This window comes from Salvia hispanica, chromosome 3 (assembly GCF_029641045.1).
Source record: "Salvia hispanica isolate PSC_SH4W2 chromosome 3, Shi_PSC_v1, whole genome shotgun sequence".
Lineage (NCBI taxonomy): Eukaryota > Viridiplantae > Streptophyta > Magnoliopsida > Lamiales > Lamiaceae > Salvia > Salvia hispanica.
The window spans coordinates 11,910,771-11,926,821 of NC_142694.1; the positions used below are offsets into that span (position 1 = coordinate 11,910,771).

Here is a 16,051-nt window from a genome sequence, read left to right on the forward strand (position 1 = left end):
GTACACAAACTTCATGATTTAATATTAGTACATTTTTTAAAAACTGTGAGTAGAGTAATTTAAATAGTTATTACCCTAATACTATAAAATGATAAGCACAAATATCAAAGTCCAAAATATTACACGATGATTTTGGAGTCTATAATTTTCGAGCGTATGCACAACATTAAAACTTTAACCAAAGATGTTCCTTTTGTTTTTCCCATTTATAGTTCTAATTTTTCAACATATAACAAAAAACGTTACAATTTTATAACAGCAGTAATTAAATAATTGTCAAAGTAGGCACGGACAATTAAATCATAGTACAAAATTTCAACAAAAATGGAACCCAACTTTAGACAGGAATTATTGATCCCTGCTATATCTCAATCTAGGTGAGAGCTTCAATCTTCAAACAAATCCTACCGTTTCTCTCCTTTCTCTACCTGGCTTTGGAACCCTTTCCCTTTCCCTTGCCCTTTGCCGAACCCTTCGCTGCCGAGCCTTTACCTTTCTGCTTTCCCCCCTTCTTCCTCGCATCCTTTTTCATTCGCCGATCAACGACGCCCTTCCCCTTGCCACCCTTAACTTGGACTCCCTTCTTCGCTACCACGTACTCCTTCTGTGGCTTCTTTGTAGCTGTTGCCTTCTTGTAAAGCGATTCAATCATTCTCCCCTTGGAACGGTCAGAAATGTCAGCCTGGTCTGATATGGTATTAGCCTTCTTCCGAACCTTCTCCAGTTTCTTATACGCAGCACGTTTCTTACGGGCTTTGGCTTCCGCTACCTTCTTAGCAGGCCGGGCATTGATTTCTTTGAACTGTGCTTTCATGGCAGCTATCTCTTCCTTTGTCACGGGTTTGACTGGCACGCGATGCTTCTTTTCCTCATCCAGGAACCACTTGGGCAGCCCATCATCATGGAACATGTACTTGTTGTAAGCATCGTCTATCATATGTTCTCTCTGCTTCTTAGATAGCATCTTTTTAGCACAAGCCAGTATTTCTGCCTTTGTTTCAATGCTATCATCATCATCTGACTCATCAGATGAAGAATCATCGGAATCTGTAGCTGGGGCAGGCACTACTTCAAAACCATCGTCTACCTTGTCCGCCTTCTTCTGACAAACAGGTTGCTCAGGAGAAGCTTCAGTTTTCTTTGCTGAAACTCTGGTGGGTTTCACTGGCAAATCAACCTGCATTTCATCTTCACTATCATCATTACCTAATTTCTCATGTTCGTCTCCATCCATGAACACATCTTGACTAAACCATTTAGCTGCTATTTCCTCTTGAGTTAGTTCATCTTCTGCAAGTGGTACCATGAGAGGATTTGCTTCGCGATCACCCATTTCATTGTCCGAGTCTTGATCTGAATGCAAGACTGTTTCTTCAGCACCCTGCATATAAAATAACAAATTACCATGTGCAACTGCATATTTAAATTTGCACTGTCCTGTATGCCATCTCTCTATATGTGAAGCATACCATGTGAATCATCATGTGAAACTTGAATTGTACTATCATGAACCAAAAACTACTTGGATGTGAACAGGAGAGAAGCATGCAAACAAACAGAAAAAAAAATCCGAACTCCAGATTTTAGAAAGAAAATGCATTCAAATAGAAAATTCACAAAATATTACTGGTCACATGGCAACAAATATTGTCAAGGTGAGCATGGGAAAGATCTAACCAACATACCTCCAGTTGCTCATCCTTGTAATCTTGCTTTGACCGCTTCCTCTGTTTAGCACTTCCATCTTTTTTAGTCAGAAACCTTTCATATGCTTCATCAAGCAAGTGCTCTACTTGTTCGTCATACCTGAATGCAGATTCAATCATTCAGTCAGATGGGGAACAAATTCACTACAGCATTCAATTCAATTCAATTCTAAAATGAAGCCACCAAAAGAGCATCTACCTCTTTCTTTCCTCCTCAGAATCCAAATCACTGTGTGAGCTTTCTTCGGCATCACCTTCGCTTTCACTTTCACTGTTTCCAACTTCACCGGCATCATCATCAAACTCATTATTATCAACAGCCACAAGATCTTTCTTCTCCTAAATTACATAATCAGAAGGGGAAGAAAAAATCAAAATAATTCCACAATAAAAAACAGTTAACACTTTTGTGGAACTGGAATGAAAATCTTGTGTACAAAACTAGCAGTCTTTTTGACCTTTAGAGTGTATTGTTCCATTTCTTTGGAGTCAAGTGTAGTCCCAAGAATATGGTAACCAGAAGATAAGATTGCAGACTTAAGATAAAGATGGTAGCTGAAGGGTGAGGTATTGGTAATGGGGTGCGTGTGAATGAAGTACCTTGATGGAAGATAGAGAGAACAACTCCATATCAATGTAACCATCTTCAATTGCATCCATCTGTTTCCCTAATGCTTTCCGAGCTTTGTCCTGAAAATAGAAGGATTGAAGAAAATTATATCACAGCTAAAAGACTTCCTAGGTACAATATAAAGGATAGATAAGGATTACAAGACTTTCAAACTAAGTAGAGAAAATGCAGCAACATGTGATGGCATAGACAACTAAATCTGTGCATCGCCATTTTTGTAAAAGAATGTCCATGTTAAAACCTTTTTTTAGAGTGAAGTTACTAATTTGATTTTACCTAGCAACAGATTAGGAACAGGGACATATTCATCGTGTTTACAATTGAATGATGCAAGTGCATCCTTCTATATTTTATAACAAGAAATCAACAAATAAATGGAAGAGATTCAAAACCTTGGCTAGTCTTTTAGCGACAAGTTTCTTTTCCCTTTTCTTCTTCCTGTCCATGGCATTGGTTAAGTCTTCCATTTCATTAAGTAGTTTCTCATCTTCATCTATCTTGCTCTCTTCTTCAACAGAAGAGGGAGCAGAAGTAGTCTTCTCGGAAGGAGAAAGAGCCTTCCTCATAAGTATACGCCATCTGTGAAAGGAAGACAAATGATTCGTGTGAGAGAAGTTCAGGGGAAACATAAGTAGCCCACTGAATAATCAACATTTTACCATACACAAACTTACTTTAGAAGATGCTTAAAGTCTTGCTTCCCCAAAACACGTAGATCCTCGCATAGAGCTTTAACCTGTCCATTATTTTACAAGACAAAGCAATAGAACTGTCACATGATTATTCAATATATCCACAACAACAAGGTTTTTCTAATAATTACCAGTTGCACATACCTCTTCAGTTGTTTGTGTATGATCTTTTAAAGGTAAAGAATCAGGATCATCAAAGTTTATAGAAGTGACTGAACCAAGGATTTCAAGAGGGTTGTCAGACCAAATAAACTGAGATGCAGTGCTTGTCTTTCTCAAAGTTGTGTCACCATCCTCATACCTGCAGATTAGAACACATATTATAACATTTGAATACTAATCATAGGCATTAATGCACATCTATAGAAACCAAAAAACTACAAAAAATGTATTCTAATCTCCACACAAAGGCCTGGCAATGGAAACACAGTACATGTAGAGCCCTTTACTGGTGAGTTACATAACAAAGGTCCAACTGTGATTGAATAATATTAATATGGTAAGATCAGAATTACCCATCACGGTGACGTTTTTGTTTCGTCCCTCTAAGCACATCTACAACCTGGTAACGTCAATTGCATAGGGATGAGTACCCTCAAAAGAAGTCAATGCAGAAGAGGATACAGCAAGACAGATCAGAGAAACATCAAAGTACCTTTGGAGGCTCCTTTCCTCCTTGAAACAAATGCTTGAAGTCCAAAAGGCGAGGATCAATCTTAGAAGGTGCCTTGTATTTAAGGCCTATAACATAAATTTCGGCTGACGCTGATCTACTGGCTGCGGGCTTGTCCACTTCAACCTTTTCAAATAGCTGCAAAGCACATCCCAGCTCACAAAATCACATAATGTCGTATTGTATGAGAAAACTACAATCATACTCATATGAAGAAAATTAGTACCTGTCTAAGACAGTACAGCACTGCAGTATAGTCTTGGGACCTGAACACCTGCCAAAAATAACAGAGAAAGAGAAGTCATGTAAAAATGTTGATCTTTTGCAGTATAATGACACAAGTATAACAGCCATGTCCCGAAGATGCAATCCCAACTAAAAAAAGTGCCGGTGTTACTATACGCAGCAATAATTAAACCACAGTCCCTGTCAACTCAGCTTACAAACACCAACTGTAATGGTAGCAGAATTTTAAACAAAAATAACCAATAGATTATCCAGCAAATACAATACAAAAGGCCCTTATTACCACAATTCCTTGCAACTCTGACTACATCAATCGTAATGGTGGCAGAATATTAAACACAATTAATCAATAAATTATCGAGTGAATACAAAACAAAAAGGCATCATTACCACAGTCCCTTGCAACTCAACAACACCAACTGTAATGGTAGCAGAATTTTTAAATATAATTAACCAATAAAGTATTCAGCAAATACAAAACAAAAGCCCTAATTACCTTGGTGACGAAATTCCCTTTAGGAGCCAACAACTCGGTGGCGAGCTTCACCGAGTCAATAACCAGCGCATTCTGGCTCGTGGCCTCCTTCGCCCACGCGCCGCCGACGTTGGGCGAGCCATCGTGCAGCACGAGGTCAAAAGCCGAGCAGGCGTTCTCCGCCATGATACGCTTGACGGCGGCTCTGCACTTGGGATCGGTGATGTCCTCCTGCAGCGAGACGGCGCCGCGCACGGGTCGAATCGGATCGAGGTCGACGCCGACGACGAGGCTGCCGACGGGAACGCGCTCGACGCAGACCTGCATCCATCCTCCGGGAGCGGCGCAGAGGTCGAGCACGGAGCGGGAGGAGTTGAGGAAACGGAATTTGGCGTCGAGCTGCACGAGCTTCCACGCTGCACGAGATCTGTAGCCGTGCTCTTTGGCGAAGTGGTAGTATTTGTCCAACCTATGCTTCCCCTTCACTTTCCCCATTGCTGATCGATGAATTTGCGAGTGTAGAGTGATTACGGATATTTATGATTAGGGTTTATGCAGGAACATGGGCTCTTACGAATTTGCCCTTTTCTTTAATTTTTATTTGGGTCTTCATATTTTGGTAGATTTTGTAAATTGGCCATTTGAATTTGTATGTCTTTATGCGAAGTACTAGCGGTACTGTTTGAATGTATCGAGCCATGTATTTTTTTTAATAATATTCCAAGCGTATTCAGTAAAAGAATACAATAATATATAATCTAGATGATTTAGAAATATACTAACTTAAATATAGTTGCTTCGATGGAAAAAAAGTGACCATTTATCAATGGGATAATTGGGTGTAAATTCAAACATCATAATCAAGTCTTTTATTCTTTTAATGACGACAAATACATAAACTTTAAAAATTGTTAAGATTTTCCTAAATTCGGATTCCTTTTGAATAAGAATTCCAATAACTCAAATTTTAAAAAGTTTAACTCTATAGTGACCGCATTTCATGAATAGAAAGAGGGTCGACTTAGGAAGGTCATGGCGAGGGGCATTATGGGGGTCAGGGCAGGGTGGGACTCCAAAGGGGCATGGAGAGCGACCCGGTGCTGCGCCGGAAGCCAATTTTTTATTTTCTAAAAATTTAAATCTATAACTATTCTTTAATTGGTTAAAAATCAGTCATAATTAATTCTTTGCATGAATTTTCCATATTTAGTGATTGAAAATAATTAGTTTTCCATGCATGAAAATCAGCCATAATGAATTTTTTCATATTTTCATACATGACTTTCTATATTTTCATATGTTTTTAATTAATGAATATTTCATGCATAAAAGTTTTAATGTAAATAACTGTGTTAATTATGTACTTGGAAAGTTTTAATGTAAATAAAATGTTTTAAAAATCGGAGCGGTAAGCGAACCGGCGAAGCTACTGGTTCACGGTTCAACCAGTCGGACCGGTTCAATCACTGGTCGAACCATTTTACTGAGCAAATATATATAATTAAATATATAATACAAAATTTATTTTAGTAAATTTAGTATATGACAAAATAATTAATTATATGTCTCAAAAAATGTTAAACCTTATAGATAATTAGTAATATAGTATATATATATATATAGGGTCTTCATCTACCAAAATAAGCCCTTAAGTATAGAAATACAGACTAAACATGGACCGTAAGATCTAGAGATGAACGGTCACGTTCAGGCATTTTCAACATTTTATGTGGGTCATAATAAGAGTGATTTATGTCATGTAAGGGTAATTTAGGAATGGAAAATACAATGAACCGCCCTTTCCGTTTTTCAAGAGCGGATTAATTGGGATCATTAATCCACACGTTATTAAGTGGATTCTTCGGTTCCCGCGCCATTCAATTCCTCTCTCTCACCCAAATACCACCACAAAATCCGCAAACGCTACAAACTTCACTAAAAATCACCCAAATCGTCTTGGCATCAGATTCGCCGAAACCCTAGAAAGCTCTAACAACTGATTCGCTGAACAAGGGATCGTCTGGGTATCAAAATCTTCTTCAAGATCGTCTGGAGTGTATTTTTCAACCATGGTGGACACTAGATCTTCTGGAACCGGAACACATGACGGAAAAGGTTTTTATGTTTTGTTTATTTTTCAATTTCACCGAAACCAAACTCAAATCTGACCCAAATTTCAATTCCATTTGTTGGATGTGACCTAGTCTATCAACAAACTAATGTGAAGAAGAAGGCACCGCCAGAACCTAGAGACCACAAAGGTATGTCGACTACATTGTCTAGGTTATTATTTGAAGTAATGAAGTTTTAATTCTTTTTGGGCACTCTGTTATTTGTTTGCTGGTTTTTCTTAATCTGCTTTGTTACAAGTTCAACTAAAACACTTCTGGATTTGGTATCTTGGTTCAACATATACCTATTCTCATTTTGCACCTCTGTTTTCTGAAGAATGAGTTAAGTGAGATGTGATATACTTTTTTAATAGGACAAATATGAGATATAATTGATGGAAAATAGGTCATACTATTATTCTTTGTTTGTGTAAATATTAAACACTAAAATTGTTGATGCTTCATATACAACACCACAAAAAGAATATCTCTGCAGATAGTGAAAAAAGGATAGGAAATGCAAAGGATTTAACGAATTCTGAAAAAGGTCAGTAAACATAAATCATAGTCTGATATGCTTGTGATTGTATCTCAACTACACAACTGATGTTTATTGACGAGTACGCCGCAGTATTAACATTGTTTTTATGCAGCGAGTTTGGAGGGGAATACGAAAGGGATAGATCCGGCAGCAAGCGCAAACAATGCGGATAAAGGTTGTAAATATGAATTTATTGGTTTGACACTTTGGAATATAATTGTTAGTACATAATTAAGTGGGAACATATCATAGTTTGTTGACCTGGTGGTCATTTTAACAAGGTTAAAGTTATATCTATTTACCTTATGTAACTGTTCTTTTTGAGAAACTAAGTTGATGATCTCTCAGATACAGTACCACCTCCAAATATGATCGCTGAAGGAGAAAAAGATAAAGAAACAGGTGAAAATATTTCTATTTCTGGAAAAAGGTACTTACTTTTAACACAAATCATAACTTGTTGTGATTGATATGATATCTCTATTACACAATTGTTGTTTTATGACATCACCTATTAATATTAACATTGTTTTATTGTACAGATGCACTCGTTGGGGAAGTAGAAACCTCTGCCATTGGGAAGGAAGGGGCTGGAAACTTAAAACATGCTGCAAAAGGTTAAACATTTACATTGGTTTGTTTGACTCGGTGGAATTTAATCTTAACTAAGTAAATTAGGTGGAACATGTCATAGATTGTCCACTAGGATGACATTTTTAAACACAGTGCACATCATTAGTGTTTTTGGGTCATAATAACCGGATATAGGAGTCATGCTAAAGTATGGGTAATCAGGGTCATAATAATTCATTATTTGAGTCATGACATAAACTACTGAGTACAACAATGTCTCATACAACCACTGTTAATGGTACTGATATTGTACATTAGAATAAAGTTGGAACATGTCATCAAATGTCCACTCTTATGTCATTCTTAACCACATTGAACATTATGTTGATATAGTTTGCACATCATACTAAGAGATTGTGTAAATAATTCATCAACATGACCAACGACAATGCTGAAATATAAAATATTCAGATGTAACATGTCACATATTCCTACCTTTGCTATGTATTCTCACTATTGGGTTGAGTTGTGCTTCTTTATTTTATTTTAATGACTTTGAATGTAATTAATTGCGTATGTGATGTGGTAATATAAATGTCATGTTTGTGTATGATATGTGTATATAACACTTGTATCATATAATATTTGTAAAATGTATTAGTTAGTTGCAAACTTGAGAAACTTTAATGCTTATTCCACTATGATTCAAGAAATTGATGCAATACAGTTTGTGTGCCATATAATAATATTGTCATACTTGTGTAGGATTTGTGTCATTAAACAAGGCAAATGAACTGATTATAAGAAAAAGAGCCAGGGCTAAGGAGAGACTCAAAAATTTGAATTTGGAAACAGCTCGAAGTGATAACACAGATACCTCACATGCCCAAGTGACTGGTGCTGTAACTGACTCGCCTGATATGTCAAAAGGTATTCCCACTTTTATGTAACAACTAATATTATGAACTCTAAAGAATATTATTTGATTTGTTTGAATGTTTACAGGCTCAAAACGCATGCGAGAATCTGTGATGAATACAAGCGTGCCAGCGATTGAAAATAATGAATTTATAGAACCAGAAGAAGTACCAAAAAAAACACCTAGGAAGAAAAAGGAGAGTAAGGGGAAGGAGAAGGTAAATGAGGTTGTTGGAAGAGGTGAAGCAGATGATGAGAACATAAGGCACGAAACCTTGAAGCTTAAAATCAGCTCTCGGAAAACATGTTTATTTGTCGGTTGGATGTCATTGTTAATATATGTTATTTCATCTGTAAGGTGAGAAAAACTTGAACAGTTCATGTGATGAGAATTACTCGATATATTGTGTCATAATAAATGAATAACTGTGGCATAGCATTGTTACGTTGATTTGTGTCATAATATACCAACATTCGTGGCATGACATAAAACTACTGGGTGCAAGAATGCCTCATAAAATTTGATTGAGTTGTTCGTTTCAAACAAACTTAATATAAGTACGACCAAAGAATATTTTCATGTGTTGAACATATTGTAAAAAACAAATACAAGATTCTCTTATCATGGTTTTAACATAATAAATAAATCAAATATAAGCACGACCGAAGAATACACAAACAATAACGCAATACAATTCAGCTTTTGGGTCATACTAAATGGATATTCGAGTCATGGAAACGTATGGGCAAACAGGGTCATAATAATGGAATATACGAGTCATGACATAAAACTACTAAATAAAAGATTACTTTATCGGTTGACCCAAAACATCACGTATTCTTCTGGGTCATATTAGACTGAAATTTAAGTCATGGAAAAATATGTGTAAATGGAATCATAATAATCCAATATCGAGTCATGACATTAAACTACAAATCTGCACACGAATATGAGTAATTTCAAACAACCTGCCAGTGCAAATAAAATGGAATCCAAAAAAAAAATTTAACTGAAGTCACTTCGGAAAAGATAATATGTAGTCCATTAAAAATTAAATTATAAAAATCCAATAAGCGAACAATTAAACTAAAGTTACTTCAAACACAACCTGACATTGGAAATACTATGGAGTACAATAAAAACTGAAAGTTGGACTGACATTACTTCAAAAAAAAGTACATGGTATCAAACTTCAGAATTTCTTCTAGACCGCCGCTTTTCTTTCTCTTTGAATTTGTCGCAATTCCTTGAATCATGGTGACCCCACTCCTGACATTTCTTGCATTGACGCAAACGCTTGCTCTTAAGCTTCAAAGCCTTCTCCACTCTTGAGGGCATTCTACTACCAGATCCCTTCGTGCTGACGACTTCAGGTGGTTGGACATCTACTTCCCGGGGTGCCTCTACACCACAAAATTCCTTGATTAGTTTCTTCTTCTGTGCGGTAGACGTTACTACGCCGTCGGCGAAAATCTATTGTCTTGCTTCACGAACTATAGAGGTCAGCTCATGCATTTGATCAATATCAACAGAAACAACGGTACAAACCCAACATCTCTCCCAATAAAATTCCTTGGGCCTTCTTCTTCTCATCAACAAAAACATGTGATGCTACATCTTGGCATTGGACAACATGAACAACCTTAACTAGAGGAGATTTCAACCATAGACCACCAATCAAATTCTCCGGAATCAAGCGCATCTTTTTGTTCTTCAACACAAGAAAGATATGGCAGCATATAAGACCGTTCATGATAGATGCATATTGAGGTCATATAAAAATATGTCATAGTAGCCCAAAAACTAAGTGATACTTACAGTTTTACAAATACTGATAAAGACACAATAATAAAAATAATTGATATATACGATATGTCATACTAAGTGTAGATTGAGGTCATACGCAGTTATGTCCCAATAAAAATCTAAATATGCAATGGTTGAAAGAAACTAAGACTACAGTCATAAATTAATATCATAAACTGTATTCTCAAGAATGTCATCGGAGGATGATTGATTATCGACATGCGAAGAAGATGGCGTTTGGGATTCCATTTCCAAAAATCTATACCACGACGTAAACTGAAGAAGAAACTGGAAACTAATTAGAATGGAAAATAAAATGAAGATCGTATGAATCTTCATGGAAGATATGAAGGAGAGAAATTAAGGATTGTTTACGGGAAAGTCACGCTGACAATTAGTTAGTGAATAGAGGAAATAGCAATATCATAGGACTTACCATAACTAACGAAATGAGAGATTGACAAAATTGGCCTTTAATGATAATTAGTGATTAAATTAATAATATCTTCCAAATTAATCCATCCACTAAATATTGATGAGATCGGCTAATCCAATGGATAAAAAACGGTCTCTATTTCTTGATTTAAGGCCATACTTATTTTGATTAAAAACATATATATATATATATATATATTAAAATTTAGTAAATATAATAAAATATACAAATTATTAGTTAATGTAGATGAAAATTATAATATTATATATATATATATAATTGAGAATTGAGAATTGAAAATGATACTTTTGACCCATAAAATGATAGGGTTATTAGGTTATCACATAAATATGAGTTATGATATGATCGCACCCCTATATATATAGAGAGAGAGAGTAGTGATATAGGGCAAGTGCCCATTAAGCACATAACTAGAGAACAAATTACAGCCACAAGATCAAGAAAATCAAGGGCTAGATTAGATAATTAAGGATTAATTTTCGCAGTTCATTGTACACACAATTTACTTCAACGCGGGGTATTTATGTAATTTCATAATTAGGGTAAAAAATCAAAATCCCCAAAATTTTACTCTCCCGCTTCGAGTCTTCCGCTGTAAACTACTTCTCTTTCAAAACTTTTCTCACAAAACCCTACATCGACGACGAATCTTCATCTTCACTGCTCATCTCCGGCCATCTACCACAAAACCCTATATCGACGACGAATCTTCATCTTCACCGCTCATCTCCGGCCATCTACCACTGAATCGACGATATCCATCAGCACTTCTATCCACATTGAATCCACATTTTCAAAATGGTTGATACACGAAAATCTTCAACGGAAAATTCTAGCCGCGAGTTGCGTTCTGGCCGAACATCTGCCGAAGGTAATACACCTTTGAAGCTTTTCAAAGTTCTTACTCTTAATTTACTTCATCTAATTCCTAACTTCGATTCTGATTTTTGTCAAAATAGTACAAAAATCGACTCACAAGCAGCCCACTAAACCAAATACGGTAAAACAAGCAGCTAGGAACCTCGATGCAGATGCTGGAAACAAAATTCCAGATCCAGAAGGTAAAATTAAATTTGTAAAATGAAGAAATAAATAATGATAATGAGGTAACAAAATATTCCTAGTGAACTTTCTATAATTGTAGATGATATGTTGTATATTGATACTGTGTTTCTTATGAATGTGTTTACGATTTTTGGATCAAACTTAACTGCTGTGTTCTTTCGACATTAAAATGAAGTGATGTAACATTATAATGAAGTAATAGACTCTAAAAATGAAGTAATATAAAGTGAAAATCATATTAAATGAGGTAACAGAGTATTCCAAGTGAACTATCTAAAATTGTTGATGATATGTTGTTTATTAATTATGTGTTTGTTATGTATAGGTAAAACTTCCTCTCCAACTAGGAAGAATTCAAGTAGTTCTCCTCAAATCCTACTTAAATCCCTGCTACTTGAATTCATATAATGAAGTAATAAGTTATACAGTAGGTTTTATTACTAAAATGAAGTAATAAAACATTACAATGAAGTAAATGACTCTAAAAATGAAGTATATGTTTACTGTTTTGTATAAGTTTAGGATTTAGAACTAAAATTAACTGCTGCATTGTTTGCATATTCAAATGAACTACATATTTTATGTGATGAGGTAATGCACCTGATCTGTTTTCCTATTAACTATAGTCTAGTTGTTGTGAAGTATTGAATTCATATAATGAAGTAATAAGTTATGATAATGAAGTATCATATTAAACTATCTGTAATCATATTAAATGAGGTAACAGTGTATTCCAAGTGAACTATATATAATTGTTGATGATATGTTGTAAATTAATTCTGTGTTTGTTATGTATAGGTAAAAATTCCTCTACAACTAGGAAAAAAGCAAGTACTTCTCCTCAAATCCCTACAGAAATAGCTACTACAAAAGGTAAAAAAATGAAATGATATTTAATGTGTACTTAATGAATTAAAATAGTATTATTCCAAGTGAACTATCTATAATTGTGGATGATATGTTGTATATTAGTTGTTGTGAAGTATTGAATTCATATAATGAAGTAATAAGTTATACAGTAGGTTTTATTACTAAAATGAAGTAATAAAACATTACAATGAAGTAAATGACTCTAAAAATGAAGTATATGTTTACTGTTTTGTATGAGTTTAGGATTTAGAACTAAAATGAACTGCTGCATTGTTTGCATATTCAAATGAACTACATATTTTATGTGATGAGGTAATGCACCTGATCTGTTTTCCTATTAACTATAATCTAGTTGTTGTGAAGTATTGAATTCATATAATGAAGTAATAAGTTATGATAATGAAGTATCATATTAAACTATCTGTAATCATATTAAATGAGGTAACAGAGTATTCCAAGTGAACTATCTATAGTTGTATATGATACGTTGTAAATTAATTCTGTTGTAAATTAATTCTGTGTTTGTTATGTATAGGTGAAAATTCCTCTACAACTAGGAAAAAAGCAAGTACTTCTCCTCAAATCCCTACTGAAATAGCTACTACAAAAGGTAAAAAATGAAATCATATTTAATGTGTGCTTAATGAATTAAAATAGTATTATTCCAAGTGAACTATCTATGATTGTGGATGATATGTTGTATATTAGTTGTTGTGAAGTATTGAATTCATATAATGAAGTAATAAGTTATACAGTAGGTTTTATTACTAAAATGAAGTAATAAAACATTACAATGAAGTAAATGACTCTAAAAATGAAGTATATGTTTACTGTTTTGTATGAGTTTAGGATTTAGAACTAAAATGAACTGCTGCATTGTTTGCGTATTCAAATGAACTACATATTTTATGTGATGAGGTAATGCACCTGATCTGTTTTCCTATTAACTATAGTCTAGTTGTTGTGAAGTATTGAATTCATATAATGAAGTAATAAGTTATGATAATGAAGTATCATATTAAACTATCTGTAATCATATTAAATGAGGTAACAGAGTATTCCAAGTGAACTATCTATAGTTGTATATGATATGTTGTAAATTTATTCTCTATTCTCATGTATAGGTGAAAATTCCTCTAGAAAGAAGATGAATTCGAGGAAATCCTCTCAAATTACTTAGGCAAGTACTTCATTCACACACTTTATTACTTTATTCATGTTCCCTGTTACAGACTCTAATGAAGTAATAGAACATTATAATGAAGTAACAGACTCTAACTATGAACTACCTATTTACTGTATTGAAGTAATATAAATGCTATGTTTATACAATAGAGTTTATTACTAAAATGAAGTAATATAACATTATAATGAAGTATCAGACTCTAAAAATGAAGTAGTTCTGAAAATTCCTCTGCAACTAGTAAGAATGAAAATTCTGAAATCCTGTGTTTGTTATGTTGTATATTAATTATGTGTTTGTTATGTATAGATAAAAATTCCTTGCAACTAGCAAGAATGCAAGTAGTTCTGAAATCCCTGCATAGATTAAAGCATAGATGAATGAAGTATTGAATTCATATGATTAAGTAAGATCTTGATCATTATCTAATTTTTAATATGGTGTGTACTTTTTATATAGCCAAAGGTTCATCTGTAGGGAAATTCGATGCAGCTAAAGGCCTTAAAATTTCTGTTCTGGAAGGTAAAAAGTGAAGTCTAAGCTATTTTTGTTTTGAAATAATAAATTGACATGGTGTAGTTAACTAGTACTATTAATTGTATTTATTAATGATGATGTTGATGCAGAGGACATGAAATTGAAGGCTATAGAGAAAACCATTACGCCCATTGAGAAGCTTCAAGGTTAAATTCCAAAACTTCCATTATGGTTTGATTTAATACAACATGTAATTTAATTCATTGACTAAAATAGTCCACTTTTTTCAGAAATGATAAATATGAAGCAAGCATGTGGTGGTAATGACCTTAATGATGAAATGAGGACTAAACATAAGCATGATAAGCTGGCAAATACAGAGAACCAAAGTTTGTTAAAATAAATTTTAGTTGAAATGACCTAAATAAGTTAACTGATGAACTAAATAATTTTACTTGCATATGTTAGGCACAAAGAGAATAAGAGAAACAGAAGGTGCTTTACCTGGTGGGGTACAGACAGATAATGATAAGGAGAAGCGAAGAAAGAAGATTGTTAAAAAAGTTTCAGAATCGGAAAATATAGAAGGGAATGATGCTAAAAAAGGAAAAGAGAAAGGTAAAAAGTTTGTTCGTAATCATGCTAAAGAAGATGCAAGTAGACCTTCTGTACAGAGAGTCCTATGTCTTAAGAGAGGACCTAGGAAATTTGTTGAAGCGATTGAATTGATTAATGGTGATCAAAGAGATGCTGTAGAAGATATGGGGTTTGGAAGTCTGTTGCACTTCAACTTGAAGTATATCCCAGCAAGGCTCGCATTTGAGATTCTTGATCATTTTGATCAAGATACATGCGGTGTAGTATACCAACGTGGTATACTACTACATATTGGGCATGATGATGTGCGGGCTACCTTGGGGTTACCAGATGGTAGTTTGAGGTTTGAGCATAATGGACGTCAAAAGAGCAACAAGTTCATAAATGAGATTGCAGAATCTGGAGGTCGAAAGAGGTCTACAGCGTGTGTAGTTCAACATGGAGCAAAATCCTATCAATATAACATGGCTACAAAATGAAAGCTATCATTAGTAAAGTTCATATTTAAAAGATATTTATTTAAGGTTAATAAACTTTTGAATTTAAAACTTACCACCAGAAATGAAATTGGGCCATTGAATGGTGTGTCCTTGTTTTAAGTCCAGGTATTATAGGCCTTGAGTAAGCTATCAATGACATAGCCACACCAGTTGTATTCCTTGACATTATCAATGTCATGGATTACCCCTTCAATTTGTGTGTGCAAGTATCCATCTCCCTTAGGGTTGATCAAGATTGTATCAACCAAAATCAGGAATATCTTCCTGAACTTCTCCCCTCCACTGACATCACTTAACATCTTTTCTTTCAGCATATCTGCACCCATTGTAGACCTCTTTCGACCTCCAGATTCTGCAATCTCATTTATGAACTTGTTGCTCTTTTGACGTCCATTATGCTCAAACCTCAAACTACCATCTGGTAACCCCAAGGTAGCCCGCACATCATCATGCCCAATATGTAGTAGTATACCACGTTGGTATACTACACCGCATGTATCTTGATCAAAATGATCAAGAATCTCAAATG

The 16,051-nt window shown here is 34.7% G+C and overlaps 2 protein-coding genes and 1 long non-coding RNA gene across 3 annotated transcripts; 2 read left to right on the forward strand and 1 right to left on the reverse strand.

Annotated features, from left to right (window-relative positions):
- Positions 1–230: 230 nt before the first annotated feature.
- LOC148930175 (FtsJ-like methyltransferase family protein) lies at positions 231–4,947 on the reverse strand. The gene is made up of 11 exons (XM_089068358.1): positions 4,445–4,947; positions 3,929–3,976; positions 3,685–3,840; positions 3,545–3,591; positions 3,174–3,330; positions 3,012–3,073; positions 2,730–2,916; positions 2,307–2,396; positions 1,906–2,045; positions 1,686–1,806; positions 231–1,381 (listed from the first exon to the last, which is right to left on the reverse strand). The coding sequence occupies exons 1-11, from the start codon at positions 4,916–4,918 to the stop codon at positions 425–427; spliced, it is 2,439 nt and encodes an 812-aa protein (XP_088924484.1). The 5' UTR covers positions 4,919–4,947; the 3' UTR covers positions 231–424.
- A 1,391-nt stretch (positions 4,948–6,338) lies between these two features.
- LOC148930176 (uncharacterized) lies at positions 6,339–7,250 on the forward strand. The gene is made up of 3 exons (XR_016136637.1): positions 6,339–6,538; positions 6,628–6,684; positions 7,188–7,250. It is a non-coding gene; the product is annotated as an uncharacterized LOC148930176 (long non-coding RNA).
- Positions 7,251–7,443: 193 nt separating this feature from the next.
- LOC148930177 (uncharacterized) lies at positions 7,444–8,965 on the forward strand. The gene is made up of 4 exons (XM_089066376.1): positions 7,444–7,477; positions 7,618–7,692; positions 8,414–8,578; positions 8,654–8,965. The coding sequence occupies exons 1-4, from the start codon at positions 7,444–7,446 to the stop codon at positions 8,926–8,928; spliced, it is 549 nt and encodes a 182-aa protein (XP_088922502.1). The 3' UTR covers positions 8,929–8,965.
- Positions 8,966–16,051: the final 7,086 nt, after the last annotated feature.